The 20,218-nt window shown below is 36.6% G+C and overlaps 1 protein-coding gene across 2 annotated transcripts; it reads right to left on the bottom strand.

The window, feature by feature from the left end:
* Positions 1-1,318: 1,318 nt before the first annotated feature.
* LOC126681218 (cytochrome P450 97B2, chloroplastic) lies at positions 1,319-13,292 on the bottom strand. 2 transcript variants are annotated; one of them, XM_050376696.2, is made up of 14 exons: positions 13,131-13,292; positions 12,772-12,949; positions 12,459-12,566; positions 11,844-11,928; positions 8,189-8,427; positions 6,137-6,310; positions 5,594-5,641; positions 4,884-4,943; positions 3,975-4,061; positions 3,493-3,581; positions 2,944-3,035; positions 2,148-2,209; positions 1,885-2,034; positions 1,319-1,808 (listed from the first exon to the last, which is right to left on the bottom strand). In XM_050376696.2, exons 1-14 carry the CDS (start codon positions 13,247-13,249, stop codon positions 1,584-1,586), a joined length of 1,716 nt encoding a protein of 571 aa, XP_050232653.1. In that variant the 5' UTR covers positions 13,250-13,292; the 3' UTR covers positions 1,319-1,583. The 2 variants fall into 2 exon arrangements, with proteins under 2 accessions (XP_050232653.1, XP_050232654.1); XM_050376697.2 differs by lacking the exon at positions 13,131-13,292 and having other exon boundaries at positions 12,459-12,591; positions 12,772-12,837.
* Between the last annotated feature and the right edge of the window lie 6,926 nt (positions 13,293-20,218).

Consider the following 20,218-nt stretch of genomic DNA (forward strand, 5'->3'; position numbering starts at 1 on the left):
ACCGTTTACAAAGGTCTCAAACTGTCTAAAACAGATTATAAAAAAATACTTTCCAATAGTTTATAAAATAACAGTTTCAAATAGTATCAAACAGTTTCAAACCGTTTACATAAAAAATAACAGTTTCAAACCGTTTACAAAGGTTTCAAACAGTATAAAACAATTGCAAACCGTTTCCAAAGATCTCAAACAGTCTAAAAACAGTTTCTAAAAAATACTTTCAAACAGTTTAAAAATAACAGTTTCAAACAGTATAAAACAGTTTCAAACCGTTTACAAAGGTTTCGAACAGTATAAAACAGTTTCGAGAAAACAGTTTCAAACGATTTCTAAAATTAATTTAAAACATTTGAAAATCAGATCAAAATATCATTAATGAAGAACATTACGATTTTTTCAAAAAAAGTTGTAAAAAATTTCAGAAAACGATGCTACAATAATTTAAAACAACATAGAAAAAAAAATAGAAGAAGAAGAAAAAGAAGAGAAGAAGAAGAACTTTCTCATCTATCACCATCATATTATCTTTTAAACTCTTTTTTTATTCAAATTTTTATATCTTAGAGTTCATTTGTATAATGTGGAAAATAGAAAAAAGCAGATTCAAAAAAAACGAAAAAAAAAAAAGTTGTAGAGGAAAGAAGAAGAAGAAGAAGAAGAGGAGAGAAGAAGAAAAAGAGAGAGAAAAAGAAGAGAGAGAGAAAAAGAAAAATGAGAAGGAAGAAAGAAAAAAAGGAGAGAGAAAAGAAAAAAACAAAAAAAAAAGGAGAAAGAGGAAAGAGAAAAAGGAGAGAGGAAAAAAAGGAAAAATGAGATATGCATGTGTTTAAAAGTATGAGAGTAAAACTACAAATAAGTTATTTTGCTAATTGAGGCACAACTAAAAACAATAGAAAAATAGAGTAAAAAAGTAAATTTTTGAAATTGAGGTATTTAGAACAAATAAGTTAAAAAAAGGAGTGTTTTGTGCAAATTACTCAAAAAAAAAAAGATGCAAGTGTGAATTACACTATATGTGAGGATATCAGTGTAATTTGCTCAATTATTATTAGGCCTCATCACTTAAAGATATCCCACCTTTTTATTTATTTTTTTGTTTTTAGCCTCATCTTTCTAAATCTTCGATTTTAACTTATTTTTAAATTTTCACTTTTAATTATAGTCATTTGTCCATGTTAAAGTTCAAAAAGGTTCAAATAGGCCTCACATTTCATCATTTTTGAAATTTATTATTATGGAAATGCAAATTGGAATAATATGAAGTAAATAAACAAAATATTTAAACTTTTTTCACTCAAATTTGGACAACTCGCTATAATTGAAAGTGAAAACTGAAAAATGGTTAAAATTGAAAATTTTAAGAGGTGGGATATTTTTGAGTGATTAGCCTTATTATTATGACAAACATGAGGAGAAGGGATCCTAGCTCATTCTCTATAAACTACTATTACAATTATATTTATCACCATACTACACTTATTGTACAATTGGTGTTTAAAATAGACAAAAATTGTAGCCAATATCTGGTTTCCTCAAATGGTAGAAGAACCCATTTTGATGTGAATCTGCCTCTAACAGGGATGTCAATGGATATCAACTCTCTTCCTCAATTTACACCAGAGTCCATTCTTGGTATGAATTGTTGCCCCTGTGACCAATTCCACAGATTCTGGAGAGCCCTTCAGCTCCACATCAAACTTCTGTAGTATCATAGCCAAAGCTACTGTTGATTCCATTAGAGCAAATTGGTCTCCCACACATTTCCTCGGTCCTCCACCAAAGGGTAAGAAGGCGAAATCCGATACAATCTGACCATTATAAGCAAACAGATTACCGGAATGATATTATTTCATTCTTGGGGATTACAAAGTAAAGGGTAAGTACCTCATTTGGATATAAAGCTCCTGGGCTTCGAGAGGGATCAAAACCAGCCCATCCTTCAATTTCCTCATCTTTCCTTTGCACTAAAAATCTTTCTGGTTCAAATTCATTGGGGGAGGTCCAAAAATAAGGGGATCTATGTAGGTTATAGACCTGAATTGGCAAGTATTGTCAATGGACAATTTTAGATTATATTACATTCCCACTTTTTCCAGGCATGCTATGCAAAAAGATCAGGAATAGGGTTAGAGGAAGCTTCCACTTACAGAAATGAAGATATCAGTTCCTGCAGGAATTGCATAACCATTCTTGTCTCCCTGGTATCCTCCTGCACAACTCACAGCATCATGTCACAAGTCACTTAAGTGCACGACTTGTATTGTTCATTACAATTGTATGAATTTTATACTATTTAGCTTAACAAAAGACATGCGTAGAGTCAAAAGAAAGCTCCAACTTCAATATTTAGTTCTATACTTAGTTATGCACTCTTTTACATCTAAACTTCTGTCACTATTTTTTTTTTAATTTCTATGTTTCTTTCATTTTTTCTTCTTTTTGGATTCCATTACATATTTTAACATAAAAAGAAAAAAAAAAACAAGAAACGTTTTGCAACTGTCATGAGAAGTGCAGTTTCTTTCCGCAGAAGAATCTGAAGCAGCAATTCAGTTTACATTAATGAGTCCAAATAGCTTGACATAACTGGTGTTCCATAGCTAGATCTCATGGAAATTAGACTATTAATTCCATCTTCAATGTAGTTTTACATAATTGTGCAAAATAACAATAATTATACAAGCTGTACGTGATTCATTGTAGTGTATAATATAAGCTCAATAGACATTCAGAGAATTTCAAGGGACCAGTTGATATCCAAAAACCAAGTGAATGGACAATCTCAAAGCTAGAAGAATGGGATTTCTTTTCAGAAAAAAGTATGGCAAGACCAATACTTTTCCTCATGATACCACTGAGAAATACGCTAAAAGAATGGAATTTCTTTTCAGAAAAACATATGGCAAGACCAATACTTTTCCTCATGATACTACTGAGAAATACCTGGTAAACTATCTGATTTGAGGGAACGCCTTATTAGCAATGGGGGCTGAGGATACAAACGAAGAGTCTCTACAACAATAAGTCTGATGTACCTGAAAGCATTTGCAAATACTAATATATCAGCCACTGATAGCACATGCAACTCTTATTCAACCAAAGTTAGGCTCATGCTATAGATAAGCTCGGAAATTCTCTTTAAGCTAAGCTCCTAATTGTGCCAAGAAGCATGAGTCTGCTATTACATCAGAAAAACAATCATGCTTGAGTTTACCGTAATGTCATGCATAGGAATAGAAAATGAACACATGACTTCCGTTTATAATCACGCATACTAAAAATTTGAACATTTGACAGAGACTATCCATACTGAGAACTGTGTTCTGTTAATTAGTGCATTTTTTTATCTTTTTGTGTATACCGACATAAAAATATTTTGTTGCAGGGAGAATATGCCAAGGTATTTGAGAACACAGTCACCAGCAGATAAAAACAAGATTAAAAAGGTAAACAAATTGGCGAGACTAGATGTAAATAACTAGTGTTACTCACTCTAATTTCTTAAGAGATTCATAAGTTGGCCTCCCTTTACCCAGTACTACATCAATCTCTGATTGAGCTTTCCTCATTTTTGCGGGATTCTACAATTTTGAAATTTATTTACATCAGATGAACACAACCTCATTGCAGAATAGATACTTAGAAACTGTTAGAAATAATTAAACCATAGCCTCATATACCAGTTTAAACATTTAGGTTGTTTGTTATTTTACATGGTATTAGAGCATCTATAATCGAAAGGTCTTCAGTTCGATTTTAGACAACCTTCATTTGACTAACTAAATAATTACTTGTTGACGCTTCAAATTCAATAGGCATTTGCATTTGGAGTGTGTTAGAGACAATAAGACTATAGTTGGAGCCTCACATAGCAGCTTGAACTTTTGAGTTGATTGGTTAATTAACAGTAGTTATAAGACTTTAAAAAGCCATTTATAAAATCCGACTCAAATTTGGTTAAAAGAATCATTTACCTGTGCCAGAAAGAAAATAGCCCAAGTTAAAACAGCTGCTGTTGTTTCATGGCCAGCAATAAGCATTGTCATTAGGTCATCTCTTAGCTGTCAAGATAATAAACAAAAAGAATAAATATCCAAGCCAAGCAGTTGTAATAGCCTCAATTAAAATATTATTAAAAAAAACCTTCAAGTGACATTCCGGGATATTATTAACACATGCAAACTGTGGTTGCACATGTTTATAAGAGCAGGGTGTCCAGTGATGATTTATTCATGGCTCATGAGTCATGATGTATCCCATAAAGTTAAGTAAAGATTGGAAATTATTATAATTCCAGATTGTTGTTTTTATTATTCAACATAAAAGATTATAAATACGTATATATATATAACCTATAACTTTTAAAATTATCTCTAATTAATTACTTCCTACATTCTATGACACGCGCCTCCACGCACTGGTGCGTTAAGAAGGCTGCAGAACGTTTTGCACGCAAGCAGCATACGGGTCAGATGGTGGCCGAAAAGCAGGGATTGGCTGTTCAGAAGGTCCTGCTCCTTCTTGTGCTGGAGGTGAGAACTAAATGTCACTAAAAATAGTGACCCGACATTTCAGTAATTCTTCTCACTGGGAAGAATGAGGAATTAAATAGGAGACTGCTCACTCGGCAATCTGACCAGCCATAATGTAGAAGTAGTAGAGATTAGATACTCATGTTAGGCTCTCATACCATGTTCTAAATAGAGATTGAAGAAGAGTTTTTGTTTTTATTATTCATCACAGAAGTGTATATATACAACCCATAATTTTTAGAATTATCTCCAGACACTTCTTATATTCTGTAAGATTTTGTAATACTCTAATTAATTACTTACTATATTCGACAATATTCTACAATTTTGAAGTATAGCAATAGAAGATACCTGACGATCATCAACATCAGCACCTCGCATGTCGACAAAAAATCGCAAAAGACTTGCATCCTGCAGCAATCAATTATAAAGCCAAATTTTCAATATTTTTGCAATCCATTAACATAACAATCACCCTGACATAAAATATCCACGTAGCAATTATATGAATGACAACTAATAGAAAGGAAAGAACTCAGCTAGTTGAAATCTACAATTAATTGAAGGAATCAATCTGGCAACATGCTAAGCAAAAGAAAAGAGTTTTAAATAAGATTGATTCATAACATCTCCAGATCTGAATAGGCATATGGTAATCAGAACATACGGACTGTATTGGGTCCCTGACCCCCTGAATTTAAAAAATAAGTAGCAAAATGATCCAAACTAAAAGAAAATGAAGTACCTCGAGATTAATTCAAAACGAAATTTTGTGGGTTGAATTGGCCAAACAAATATCAAAAGGGTTAATTTATCCCAGTGCACCAAGTTAAGGGGCCAAATCAAACCTTTTCTTCGTAACTTCTTAAAAGAAATGAAATAAAAATGATGACTTGAAGCTAACTGCTACAGCTGCTGCAAGCCCCCAAGCTTCACAGGACATGTGCCAAATCAAAACTTGGGCATTATAATTGGCTTCATCATGCCTTCTAAGTAGCATTAACACGTGCGGTGTCATCATGTTTAGTTGTCATACACATTTCAAGATTATATATGCTCACCTTGAGATTCGAATAGTCCCTATTTTGTAGCATCTCAACATCTGTTTCCTGTAAAACAATTAATCAGTCAAGATAAAACTCAGGGCCCGTTGCATGTAGATTTTCTTTTGGAATCCACTAGCAATAGATTATTGTTAAGATAATAAAACTATTATTGGAGCCTCACCCAACAGCCTGAGCTTTTGGGTGAATTGGTTATTTCAAATGGTATCACATACTCCACGTTCGAAAGGTCTAAAATTTGATGGAAACCTCCATTTGATTAATTAAAATTAAATAAGCAGAAGGCGTATTAAGATTAAAAAAACTGTTGTTGGAGCCTCACTCAACAACTTGACATTTTGGGTGAATTGGTTATATGACACAAATTAAATGATAAATTAAAACGGATAGACTACAATAACTCATAAATACAGATTGGAAAGAAAAAGAAAATCAATTTTCAAAACAAGAGTCTCTGAACTATTTATATATATGACTCTGATCATCTGATTGAAGATAATAAGTAACCTGCTCTAATTATGAGGGTTAATAGTTTCTCACCTGTCTAGTTTCCTTTGCATTTCTTATAAGTCCATCAAGACAATCATTAATAATTTTGAGGTCATTTCGGAATTTCCGCTGCCTGGGGACTATCCACCTTGCTAAAGGAAATTTCCAATAGGGAACATAAAAAGTGGATCTGTGCTCAGCTTCAAAAAGTGTACCATAAACTGCCTGTCCATAAATATCAGGAAAAACAGCAACCAAAGCTTCAACTTTTGTTGCAGCCAAGTGCAAAATCATGATATTGTAATGTGAGAAAACAAAGTCATACTATTATTGATGAATAACTCTACCATTTAAAAGAACTTTATATATCACAAGTAATAACACATGCAAGTGAGAAATTATAAAAATGTCGACTATAAAAGAAATTTGAAATGGACAGAATAGATACCAGAATACAAGTTTTGGTGCAGTCATCAAAACATGATTTTTTGCCAATAGTGAACAAACATGTGTTGCACACATGCTCTCTTGTGCATGAATTTTAATATGACACTTGTGAATTATAAATTAAAAAATCCACAGTACTTCAAATTCTAGTCTGCATCATGATGTAAAGCTAAAGAAAAAGAAATACATAATGTACAAGAAGTAGATAACATTTCTTCAAAGGCCATGTTTGGTTCATGAAATGGAATAGCATGGAATAGAATAGCTATTCCATAAGGAATGGAATAGCCATTCTTTAGTTTTTGAGAGGAGTACTTATTCCACAAAATCATGGAATAGCAATTCCATGGAATACCTATTCCATGAACCAAAGCGAAGCATTGTTATTCTCATAGTTGTTAAAGCGCTAGGCGCACCTAAAGCGCAAAGGGCCTCAAATAGCCCGAGGCGCTAGGCGCAAAAAAAGCGCACGCCCGAGTGAATCTAGGCGCATATACGTAAAAAAGTTAAATACCTATTATAGATATATAAAAGCTTGCTCAGATGACATGATTCTTTGTCCATGACCTTGATTCTTATTTTAATGTGATAAAAAACAAGATCATCGATCAAGATAGAGGAGTCTTGAGCATAATAGTTTTTAAGTGCAATATTTTTATATTTGTAAGGCTTCTGTTTTCATTAATTGTTTTATTTATATTTGATTTTTTAAAAGCTCAAAGTCCAAAGCCCAAAACTTTAACAAATACAAAAAAATAGGGTTTCCAACAATGTCTCTTGCCTGGAAAAAGCGCACTTCATGCCTTAAGCGCACCCGAAGCGCACCCAGGCGCACCACCCTCGCCTAGCGCTTTTCTAGCGCCTAGGCACGCCTGAGGCGCGCTTTTGATAACTATGGTTATTCTATACAGAATAGCTATTCCATTCCGCATCTATTCTATAAACCAAACATTGACAAACTTCTAACTTTCAATTCATAAATTAAGATATAATAAATAAAAGACTATCCAGATTAATTATGGATCTACATGATAACCAAATTTGAGGTTTAATGTCTCACTAGTGCAACATTACTAAAAAAGGTCTTAGCAGACACAGCAACTGTGATTAATGGCCTACCTTAAATATTTTTTGTGCACATAAAAACTCATGTTTTGATCAGCGGAAAACATATAAAAAAATTCAGATATCCAGGAATGGGATCAAGTTCATCTATGACTACTAAATTTCTTGCGGATTCAACAGTCTTTTTTCTCATCAAAAGCACTGCAAATGGTTTTGTTTTAGTAAGGTCACAGTTATAACAAACATGGAAACTAAGATAAACTTTGCATATGTTAACTGCAAGAGTTAAATGGTTACTTTTATTGTTGGATGGAATTAAATAATTATTCTTGCTTATCATGTCAGAACTCCAACAAACAATATTTTAATAACAATGATCTATTTACTAAACAGTAACAACTGAGTGATCTTGCTAATATAAAAATTAAGTTGAGTGTCCATGTAAAACTCATTGCTGAATATAGTGACCCTTGGCAAAATTGAGCTGCTGGGGATGTTATTTTCCAACAAATGTACATACTAGAAACACAAAATAAGCTGCCTGGCATGCATCAAAATGAATGTTTTAACATGGAAAAACTCTCAACAAACCTTAATCACAGGTGATTCTTTTGTAACAGAGCCAAAGTCATAGTTGAAGACCCCTAGCCCAATAATATCCAGCGCTAAACTTGAAAATTCTGCTTCAAGATCTAACTCAACTGTGTCCCCATGACAAGAATCCTCCCCTTCTAGAAGTTTCTCCAATTTCAATGTCGATCTTTCCGAACAATCAGTAAATATCTTGACCATAGCTTCCAAATAAGACGCATGAAACCCAGGAGCAATTACTGCAACAACCAAATAAAATCCAGCAAGTAAAAGTTATAATGTCTTCACTGCTTAAATTGAGCTAAACAAACTATCAGTATTGCATTAAAATTAGTTGGACAAAAATTCCAAAGTTTATCACACTCCATTTCCAAACAGATTGAACATTGACAACAAAAATCATTATCACAATTGGGAAAGATGAAAAATGAACAAGGCTTAGGTAAAATCTTCGGTTCGGAATTCATTTTATGATTTAATTAGAAAAATGTGCATTGTAAATAACCCCGAGAATTCTAACTGTCTTATATGAAAATTTGATAGCATATAAGAAAAGGAACACTTCATATTGAAGTATCAGATATTCCAACAAAATCACTAATAAACTACCCGAAGCATGTGGATTCAGATCATGATTTTGGAGAGAAGTAAAATTTGTCCCCGGATAAAGTTCAAGAGAGAAGCTGCGAAGCACAGTTGGGGCACCTCAACTTAGGGTCGCGATCTAGAGTCTAACAGTAACTATAGTGTAGTTCTGGATAGTGCTTGTAAATGGGTATTGTTCATCTGATGGCTCTGTTGCTAGATTGAAAGCTCCTTTTGTTTCTAAGTGTTATGGCCAGACATACGGAGTGGACTACTTGACATATTCTCTCTAGTTGCTAAGCTGACTTTTGTGAGGCTATTTATTCGATGGCAGCTAGTCACCATTGGCCTTTACATCAGTTGGACATTATAAATGCCTTCTCCATGGGGATATTCAAAAGGAAGTATATACACAGTCATCTTCCGATTTTATTGCTCAGGGGAATTACGGGGAAGTATGTTGCCTTCGTAAACCTCTCTATGGCTTGAAACAAAGTCCTCGTGCCTCATTTAGCAAGTTTAGTGATGCTATTGAGAGGTTTGGTATGCATAAGTGTAAGTCTGATCACTCTATTTTCTATAAACAATCCAATAGTGGCATCATACTATTAGTTGTGTATGTGGATGATATTGCAATAATCACTAATAGCAATTCCATTTGCATTTCATCTCTCAAATCTTTTTGTCACAGTCTTATACCAAAGGTTTGGGAGTGTTAAAACAATTTTTGGGAGTTGAAGTAATCAAAAGCAAAAAAAGCATCTTCTTACCTCAGAGGCAATATGTTCTTAACTTATTATCTAAAACATGGAAAATTAGGGGTTGAACCATATAGTGCTCTGATGGTTCTGTTTTTGCTCTAAATGGTTCTGTTTTTGCAGCTTACAAAAGATGGTGAATTATTTAAAGATCATGAGTAAAGACATTTGGTTGGAAAATAAAATTATTTTAGTGTAGTAAGGCAGTATTTGTCATCTCCAATTATTGATTATTGGAAGGCAGTAGAGGAGATTTTGTGCAATCCAAAAAGGGCACCTGGACATGGGATCTTGTATGGTGATCACGGTCACATTAAAATTGAATATTTTTCAAATGCTGACTGGCCGAAATTGAAGATCCAAAACAGGATATTTTGTTTTTGTTGGAGGAAAACTTATTCTGAAAAAGAAAGAATAGGAATGTAGTCTCGGGATCAAGTGCAGGATCAAGTGCAGAATCATAATATAGGGCTATGGCAAAGTTTGTAAGTGAGATAATGTGGATATACCATCTTCTTAATGAATTGGGTTTGAAAGTTTCTAAGCCATCTAAGTTGTGGTGTGACAGCCACGTTGCGCTTCATATTGCATCTAATCCGGTGTTCCGCGAGCGAACCTAACATATTGAGATTGATTGTCACTTTAATTTGGAAAACATTCAGCAAGGTTTAATCTCTATAGAATAGTGAAGACTGGAAATATCTTCACGAAAGCTCTTCATGGGGTTTGGGTTAATTATCTCTATAACAAACTGGGCATGATTAATATCTATGCTCTAACTTGAGGGGGAATGTTAAAGTATATTAAGAATGTGAATATATTATAATTAGTTAGTCTAATAATTAGTAGCTAAATTATAGACTAATTGAGTATGATTAATTGTGTTTGATTATTTCCAAGAATATGATTTTCTTCCTAGAATGAAGATTTTATACTTGTATAAATACTGATGTAATTGTTAAATATAATATACAACAAATTATTCTTAAATCGTTTCTTAACAAATATTAAAGTGGTCACCTTATGATTTTTCTCTTCAGCAAACAATACCTTAATCATATTCTCATCGCATAAAACAATTCTTACATTCTTGCAAAAGATTACCACTATCTTTAACTTAAAAAGAGTTCCAGCTCGGTCTTTGTTAATACTGATTTAAATCTTTAATTCCTTTGATATCATTTGTTTTCATTTAATCTAGAACCAGAATTCAAAATTATAAAAATATCATAATTATGGTAGTTCAACATATTGCTTATTCCATAAGAATCGACTATTGACCAAGAAATATCATAAAAAATAATATTCATCTCAACGTCTCTCTCAACTCTACCATGTGTACAACCGTACTATTTCAATAACAAAGATCAGAAGCTAAAAGTAAATATCTATGTTAGATTACCAACTTCTATACAGATTCCTATTTTTATAAGACTTAGAATTCCCTTTTATGTTCAACATCTTATGATCATAGCATGTGTTATGTGCTATGAGGAGAGCTCTTGTTTATTCTATGTTTTCAACACAATCTTTAAATATAATTCAAAATGATTATTTAATTCTGTTCAAGAGCACATTACTAGACATTAAAAGGTAGCTGTTGAAAATAGAATATGTATTATTTGATACGATGAAAAAATGCTTAGAGATTATGGCCTTCTTTTTTCCTTTTTGTTAATGGGGGTAGTAAGCAGAACATGTCTGCAATATAAGACCTAGAATTGGTCTTTGTAAATGCTAAGGAATTACATCTTTTTATTTCAGGTTTTATTTTAAGAACAACTCAATGAATGCTTGAAACTTTGTGAAAAAGGAATAACTAGTTTATTCTGTTTTTGTAGACACTTTGCATGCTTCGCTGGAAAAATATGTGATCTTCTAATTAAACTCTTCTATCTAATCACCGGTGTAACATTTTCTTTATAAAAAACCTCTTATCTAATGGTCTCAACATGTAAGACTTAAGATCCACCTAGGTTGATGCACTTACCTCATATAGCTATAAAGGCTAAACTGATATTGTGGTTCAGTAAGATTCTCATGCAAAATCACAAAATCAGGTAAAATGTGCTTAATGTTTGCTGAACTATTGATTAACTATAAAACTCAAAGACCAATCATTATGGTATATTTTGATTCACCTTTAAGTTAGAATTCAGGCATAAAATGACATATGATCATCAAATTCCAACATAGAATGTAAATAGCAAACATACAGGTTACTACAGAACTCACACTGCTCAGTGTGCAGATACCTTGCTATAGTCATATGCTAGGTAAGAAGACCAAGCAAAGCAATAAGAAATTATCACCTCTTCTCCTTTGCTTCCATGTCTCCAGATCAGCAGGTATAAGTCCTTTTCCCATTATTGGTTCTAGGATATCAGCAAGAACTCCCTGCCAAAAAGGAAATAATTTCAGCAGAAGAGAAATGATGTAAGAAAGTGCTAGACCGTGACTTAATCTGGACTTGTGTAAATCACAAACTTATCAAACATGTAAGCAAACTCAACAATATAGCACATCCTGGAAGGATGATTTTACTAAACATGATCTCTTGTTAAGACCTTAACAAGAAGCCTCTTTCATTTTCTTTTGTTTGAGGAGAGACAATTAATCAGAAAGGAAGCTCTGTTTCTTAATATAGCATTACTTTCTCATCCTTCTATTCTCTTCAAAAAGATTGTAATATGTAAATAAATTTGACAAGAGATGGTAGAAGGTAACTGATCACTCAAGCAAGCAGGCAAGTTCGTATAGATATGTCAAATGAGGTATTCCATATGTATGAATGAAACATAGACCACCACCATCTGATAAGTATAGACTGCTACCTTCACTCAGGTTATGCAATAGAAAAACTATAGGACATAGAAGCAATAAAGTATTGGGAATTGATAATTCAGTGAGAAAGTAGAAGCAAGTACCTTGTCATAAGCAAATGCATTTTCTCGAAGTATATGTCTTGCAACAATGGGGTCTGATACAACAACAAATGCTTTTGGACCAAAAGCGAGTTTATACACAGATCCATGCTGCCACATTTAACAGAATGAGAACCTGGTCTCTCACAATTATTAACGCCATGAATGACAAAGACATATTGTGAGTCTTCAGTAGAGATGTTAGTATTGAACAATATGATTTCGCTTCACTAATCATATCCAAATATACACAGAATTTAAGTAGCCTCATCTGTCAGTTAAGACAAACATTCAAAAAGGGAATGTAGCTAAGTACCTCTAAGAACCAATCATAGAGTGAGAAGAAGAGAGGGCGATCAAACAAATCGGATACGGCCCCTTCCGCTATAGGCATAGAGCCTAGACTTGCTCCACTTAAGAAATTTGTTAGCAGATTACTTGCATTGTCTAAAAGGTTCCTTGATTTTGGCACCTCAGTAGCTTTTGAGCGGCATCTAATATTACAACGAAGCATAATTTCATTAGCTGATAATACAAAATTTGATTAAAAAACAAAAATATAGTTAAATAGATTGGCTAAAACATTGACCAATGTTTGTGAAGAACACAGTTATATTGGGAATTGAATGAAAAAAGTAAGGTTCAATTTAAGTTGAAAAGAGAAAGAAAAAGTACCGAATAACAAGTGAGGTTTTCGCCTTGAATGGGAATTTTGAGTTGCTGACGAATCCAAAATCAAAGTTGCGATTACCAGATACCAAGACAGAAGAACATAGTGATGAAGTTAAGGACATTCTTTTTGCCACAATGCCTCAATTTGGATAACCCAACTTCTTTTTTTGGATTTCTACTTCACTTCATTTTTTGTTGTGGGGCTCCCAATTCATCAATTTTTTTCTTCCTAATTTTCTTCCATGTACTCCACTTTTTTTTCCCACCAATATTCTTCGATGAACAAAAGATCATTTTACCCCTTCAACTTTGGCATAGCTATTAAAAACGTCAAAAGTAAAAACAATTATCACTTTTATCCTTAATTTGGCAAAATCGGGTTAAAACTCCCCTCTCTCCCAAGGGAATGAGATACACTCTCCTATTTTGATTGTGATATTTTCTAAAATGGTTTTTGATGGAAAAAAGTTTAAAATGGTTCTGTGAGCGGAGTGGAGTTCGGGGGCCGCTCGCCGAAGGCTTATGGCTGACTTCTCGATCTGGAAATGGTTTGAAAAATGGAGTCGCCATCTAGTTCAACTAGGAAATGCCGTTTAACTGACTAGATAACCTTACCCGCCTCCGGTAATATTATCGTGCATCGGACCAAAAACTAGGGTTCGTGGACCTCCCCGAGACTTTTGTGCTTGGCTTATCTGTTACCGGCTTTATTTACGGACATATTCCCATTTATCTCATCTCAACAGTATATGCAGTTCACAGGATATGAAAGCTGTAAATAAACATGTATGAAAGCGTATAAACAGGTTTGACCTGCATATGACTCGATCTGAACTAGCATTTGAGACAAGTAGCAGGTACTCCTAAACATACATCTAACCTTAGAGGTTTCTATCAAATAGCAAAAGTCTGGCTGGTCTGGATATTTTACATGCACAAAGCCTAAACCTGATGTAAACATTTGATTGATTGATTTTATTATGAGAGTCTTGAAAGACCTCTACAACGGTTACTACTTTTCATATTAGTCCTATGATGTCTAAGTGATGGGCTGGAATTGTATTAATGGGCCAATTTTACGTGATTAGTCCTTTAACCGGTTATTTTTTGATTTTGGAAAGCGATAAACAGTGCTGGCATGCTCATGTGCAGTTTGATATACATACAAGGTTAGAAATAGTTTTTAACCTCGTTGACTTTTGAGTCCCTGACACTCACGTGGGTTTTGACCATCGGTCTCTCGGTCAGATCATGAGATTTGTGCGTCTCGTCGATTTGTTTCCACTAGTTTAATCCGGAGTCGATTCTGAGTTTGGGTTAGCCTGGAATCTACTCTAGAAGTTGCTGCTTTGCTGGGCCTCGGGCTCGTGGGCCTGGTTATACACTATGTTACATATTTGGACTTTTCGGTTCGTTTTATATTGGGTCTGGCCCGTTACATTATAAAATATTAATCTATATCTATGTCTGGGTTCAAACTGGATCTGATTCGGAGTCGGATGAGCTCGAAAACGTGTCTGGAAGTCTGGATCGAATTTGGAAGGATCTGGAAGAAAATCTGGGAGGCTGAGGAGCGAAGAACACGGTGCTAGCTGAAGCTGCCGATGCCGGCAGGATGAAGTGGCGGTGCCGCGGTTTGTACTAATGGCGCCGCCGGCTACAGCGGCGGCGGCGATGGTTTTTTACAGCAGTTCCGAGATTTTTGTTTTGCTTCGTTCTCACTCGTTTCAAGTCTATTTCTCATGCAAAAGTAGTCAAAACCACATAAAATCAAACAAGGCATCCAAATATGGCATTTACAGAGTGTTTAAAGCTCATTTAAACGAAAAATTAAATCTGGGCAGCAACTATTTTTAGGTCTTTTCATGGCAAAAAAGCTAAAAACACCTGAAAACATGCATTCTAAAGGCTTTAAATTAATTGGGTTTCTGTTTTTGATCTTAAACATGGTTAATTACAGCAAATTAACATGTCTATTATCGAATTTCATGGCAATTTATTGAAAACACCAAATTGATTAATATGGCAATTTTGATGGAAACAGCAATAAAACTATCTAAACATGTACCCTAAGCACACAATCACATCAATCATGGAAATTATACATATATTCATGGAAAATCAAAGGAATACAATAATAAGGTCCTTAGAATTATCGGTCTATGTGCTTGGCTCGTTTAGTGGCGAAGTGGATGCAGAATCCAGCTTCGAGTCCGTGCGGATGTTGCATTCTTGGAGAATTAATACGTGTTTTGGTGTTTTTATGACCAGATTTGATGTGATTTTTTGTCTGTGTGAGGTGTAAAATTCGGATTTGCTATTCTGATGGAAGGGTGCGAATTTTGCTTCTTAATTTCTAGGGCTAAATTTATAGGAGAATGGGTGACCTAGGGTTAACTTAGAGTCTTGTAGGGTTTAAACTGTTAAGTGATATGCCATGAAGTATTAGGATTATTTTTAAACTCTATTTAATTAATTTTCCTTTTAATTTTCGGATTTGGACTTGCTAGCTAAGTAAAAAGGTGCTAGAAGTCTATTTCGGTGCCTAAAAGTTTTAAAATCGGCTACTATAGGTTTGGCCATGGTCATTGAACGCTTCAGTTCCTTATCACTTTTTACCTGTCCGGAAAATAGATGTCTACAGTTTGCCCCTTTTTTAACGAGAATTGACGAAGTTGGTCAATTTTGATTAAAGAAGAGACTCGTTGTTAGACAAGCGATAAGGATACTGTCCACCATCGGAGGTGCTCGCTCGCCCGGTGGTATGGTAATGCCTTAGCCTGAGCATTACCCCTCGTGTTGCATGACTCTGGCTTCATGCACCTTGGTTCTGGTTTACTCCTCATCTGGCCGGGAGTTGTCTTCTCAACTGTCGTTGAACCCGGGCTGCCTGAGTGCGTGACCCATGGAATGGAGCTATAAACTCTCAGCCATCCTGAGAGTGATCTGATGGCTCGGACCCTGGTAATTATCCTGTCCAGACCTTTTTAGGTTTGTAGAATGGATAACATCCCCTTGTCCATCCCAAGGGCCACCCTATTGAATAGGTGCCTGGATTCCGTTAATTATTCCACAATTAACAGATGATGGTGTCTTTTTACCAGGCTTCGACGTCTTTATTCCATTCTTGGTGTCTTTCTACTGATGGTCGGTGTCTTTCTACCTTATGCTGATGTTTTCTACCAGGCTTTGGCGTCTCTCTGCCATTTATGATGTTTCTATACCATGTTTTGGTGTCTCTCTACCGTATCTTGGCATTTCTATGCCATTTGTAGAGCCTGGCTCTGTTGGTTGTTTGGATCCCGTCTTTATGGGCTACTTTCCTCTCCTCTAGGTTTGTCTTAACGGCTCTAGGGCTTGTCTGAAAGCTCTAGGACTTGTTCTGATTCTTTGGAGTTGGTTTGAAGACTCTGGGCCTGTTTTGAAGGCTCTGGGCTTGTCTTGAAGGCTCTGGGGCTTGTCTCGATTCTCTGGGCTTGCTTGAAGGCTCTGGGACTTGTTCTTAAGACTTTAGAATTATTCTGATCCCCTGGCTTGTCTGAAGGCTTCAGGACTTGTTCTGATTATTTAGACTAGTCTGAAGGCTCTAGGACTTGTTCTGATCCTATGGGGCTTTTCTGAAGGCTCTGGGACTTTTTTTGATTCTCTAGACTTGTTTGAAGGCTCTGGGACTTGTCTGAAGGCTCTGGGACTTGTCTGAAGTCTCTAGGACTTGTTTGAAGGCTCTGGGACTTGTCTGTATTTTTGGCTGTTCATCTTCAGGGTTGTCTGTATTTTCCTGTCTGTCGAAGGGATCTGCGTTCTGTCTCATTGCTTCACATCCTTAGAGGTACTTTATTGGCATGTCCTTAAAGGATGTACTTTTTCGTCTTTTAGTGGCTAATGCCTTTTTAAGCCATTCCCCCATTTCTAATTTGCATTTCTCTTTCTTCTTCCTCTATTCTCTGGAATTTAAAATTTGAACTATGGCACCACCGTGGAATTTTAGGGAGCCGTGTATTGATCCTGACAGGCAGGCTGACTGGCACGCTGCTTTACTGGAGGCAGGCAAGGAAGTCTCGCTTTTGTTGCATCTGGAGGGGCAATTGTGTGCCAAGACTCATCGTGAGGTGCGTTTTTGTCGTTTTTAGCTTGTAGATAGACATTTTATTGTCTGTACGTTTGAAATACATCCAAAATATTGTCGAAACTTCGTCAAAAGTCGGCCCAGTCCCCAAAAAATTGCGCCGGAAAGGGGGGGGGAAGTGGTGGCGGCGCCAAGGCATAGTGGCGGCGCCAAGGCATAGTGGCGCCGCTGCTACTATGTTCTGGCGGTGCCTCCAGAATAAGCTTGCGGCGCCGCCATTTGTACTGGCGCCAGTGTCTGTGTGGTACACGACTTTCGGTGCGTTTTTTGACTATTCCGGTTTGATTTCTGATGATTTAGACCCCGTTTTTTTTATCTTTTTGTGCTTATAGGAGAGAGATATGTTTCGCACTTCTGGGAACTTTGTGGATGCGCGTATTTTGTACGGTGCTTTGCCTGCTGCTGTTTGTTCTCGGGTAGACACTGTGGGTTCCGGCCGTCTTGCTAGTTGTTTGTCTACTGCGACTAGGATCTGCGACAGCGTTTCTCTCCGTGCGCTGATGGAGCGGTGGATTGCTGCCACCCATACTTTCCACTTGCCGGTTGGAGAGTTGACAATGACTCCTTTTGATTTCTCGCTTATCACGAAGATAAATTTTGGAGGTTCGCCTGTGCCTTTTGATGGTGGTTTGGGATTTTACGATTAGAGGGATACGTATATCTTCGAGATGCTTGGTTTTGTTCCGGAGATGAAGGGTCGCAGTCTTCGACATCCTGAGTTATACGAGCGTTACAAGGAGAGCTTTCCCCAGACTAGTGGTGAGGTTGATCTGATTGCCCGAGCTTTCATCTGTTATCTGCTGGGGTCTACTCTATTCTGTAGTTCATGCGCTACTCTACCACTTTGTGTGGTTCCGGCCTTAGAGGACTTGGACGTGGTCAATTTTTATGACTGGAGGTCTGCTGCTATGGCCTATCTTTATACTAGCATGGACCGAATGGTCCATGGGGGATCCCGTCTTTCTGGGATTTGGCCTGTTGTACACGTGAGTTCTTTTATTGCTTTTTTACTGCATCGTGTTCTTATTTTTGTTAACTTATCTGGTCTTTCTCCTGTTTCAGATTGGGGCTATCTAGATAGGCCTTTTGACCGATTTTGGTGTCCTTCCGGGGTTGGGATACCCTATACTGAGGTTTTGGGACTTTTCCCGTACTCTGACACAGAATCAGGGAGCTAAGTGCAGAGGCCGGGTGAACGAGCTGGCATGGGCAGATGTGAGTAATGAACTCTATTTTTGAACTACTCTGGGTCTTATTTGCAGTGTTGACCCCTGTTTTATTGGTTGCAGGTGGACACTACTTGGAACACTCTGCATAGAGTTCGTTGGCCTTGGTGGGTACAAGGTGCTGTAGAGAGATCGAGCATGCATTATCTAATGCATGGCCTGAGTAGTAGATCTTGGTTTCTAGGGTAGGGTGTTTTCCATTAGTGTAGTGGCCCACGTACTCGTATGGTCTCAGCTGGACCTCCTTTGTCGATGTTGCATGGCAGGGACGTGGTATCGCCTGTTCTTCGATCGGATATGAGGGGCTACTCTGCTACTAGTCTGGTATATGTCCCTCAGCTGAGCTATCTAGACGACTTCGCGAGACATCGTCTTCTGGGGAGGCTTCCATTGAACGGAGTGCCTGTTGTTCAGGTTCAGCATGCGGTTGTAGGGCAACAGGTATGTGTTACTTTTATGGTCTTCTTTTTTTGATGTTTTCTCAGGGAGGTGCTAGACGTGGGTCTCGTTCTGTCCGTGCTAGGGTAGACGTTTCCGATTCTCCTAGTCGAGTCCCAGCTGGTAGGCGAGCTAGTACTGCTGACATGGTCTCTGGTTCTTTGAGTCAGATGCCTAAGAGATCTGCGCGTTACGGCGGCGTGCGTGGGCCTGTGCAGAATTCTGTTCCTTTGTGCTACATGACACATTCCTTTGCGCCTGTCGACTTTACTCACATTAGTGGTTCCTTCCCTCTGTGCTATTAATTGGAGGGTATGTTTTCCTTGTTTGGGCTGAGCGTCTCCTCTCTAGTTTTCAGGTAATGGTGTCTGACGTAGTTCAGTTAGCCGATGCTGCTTATTACTGGCGTGATCGTTTGTGCATTGTCTCTGCACAAATGAGGGTAAAAACAATATGCAATATTTCTATCCTATATGTATGCATGCATGCAATCCAATTGCTCTGACTGCTCTCTGGTTTCTTCTATAGTTGTGCATTGGCGATCCGGAGGATCAGGTACTTATGACAGGGCTGGGTCCAGCTGACAGCGACGTCCCCCCTGGGTTCCCTGGTGGTAGAGGTGGACTTCATGCTGGTGGTTATGGGCGGAGAGCCCATGGTAGTCGAGGATCTAATATCTGAGGAGGTCGTGAAGACTTCGTTTCGTCTTCTAGTGGTGCGCAGACTGGGCGCTATTTTGGTGACACGCCCTTTAGGAGCCGTTACGGAGACTCAGAGATCTTGGAGCATGTAATACCCCAAAATAATTAATTAGCTAATTGGACCACGTGTCCAATTTTGATTCGCCAGAGTGGCAATATTAGAAGAATTTCTGAAAAGATAAAGTAAATAAGTTTCAAGTAGATCGGTTTTGGGAAATTAGTTATGCGGAAATCAAGGTTATATTTCAATTCTAAAGTTAGAATTGGAATTAAAAGGAAAAATGTCAAGAAAAGCCCAAAATAAAGTGCAGGGACCAAAGTGGTAATTTAGCCACTTTATGTCGAAAATGGAAATTTATAAGTTTTGACGGGAAAATATTAATATTGGGATTCGTATTGTTTATCGGATATAAATAATACGTATAAGTTATGATTAAAGTATTAATTGATTTGGTTATGGACTAAATTGAACAAAAGAAAAGTTTAAAGGATGAATTGTGTTAATTAAAGAGAAAAAGGATCAAAGAGGTATTTTAGCCAAGTGATATATAATTAAGGACATATGAATATGTTAGAATCAGAAGATGAAGCAGAGAAGGA

The sequence above is a fragment of the Mercurialis annua genome, linkage group LG5 (genome assembly GCF_937616625.2).
Source record: "Mercurialis annua linkage group LG5, ddMerAnnu1.2, whole genome shotgun sequence".
NCBI lineage: Eukaryota > Viridiplantae > Streptophyta > Magnoliopsida > Malpighiales > Euphorbiaceae > Mercurialis > Mercurialis annua.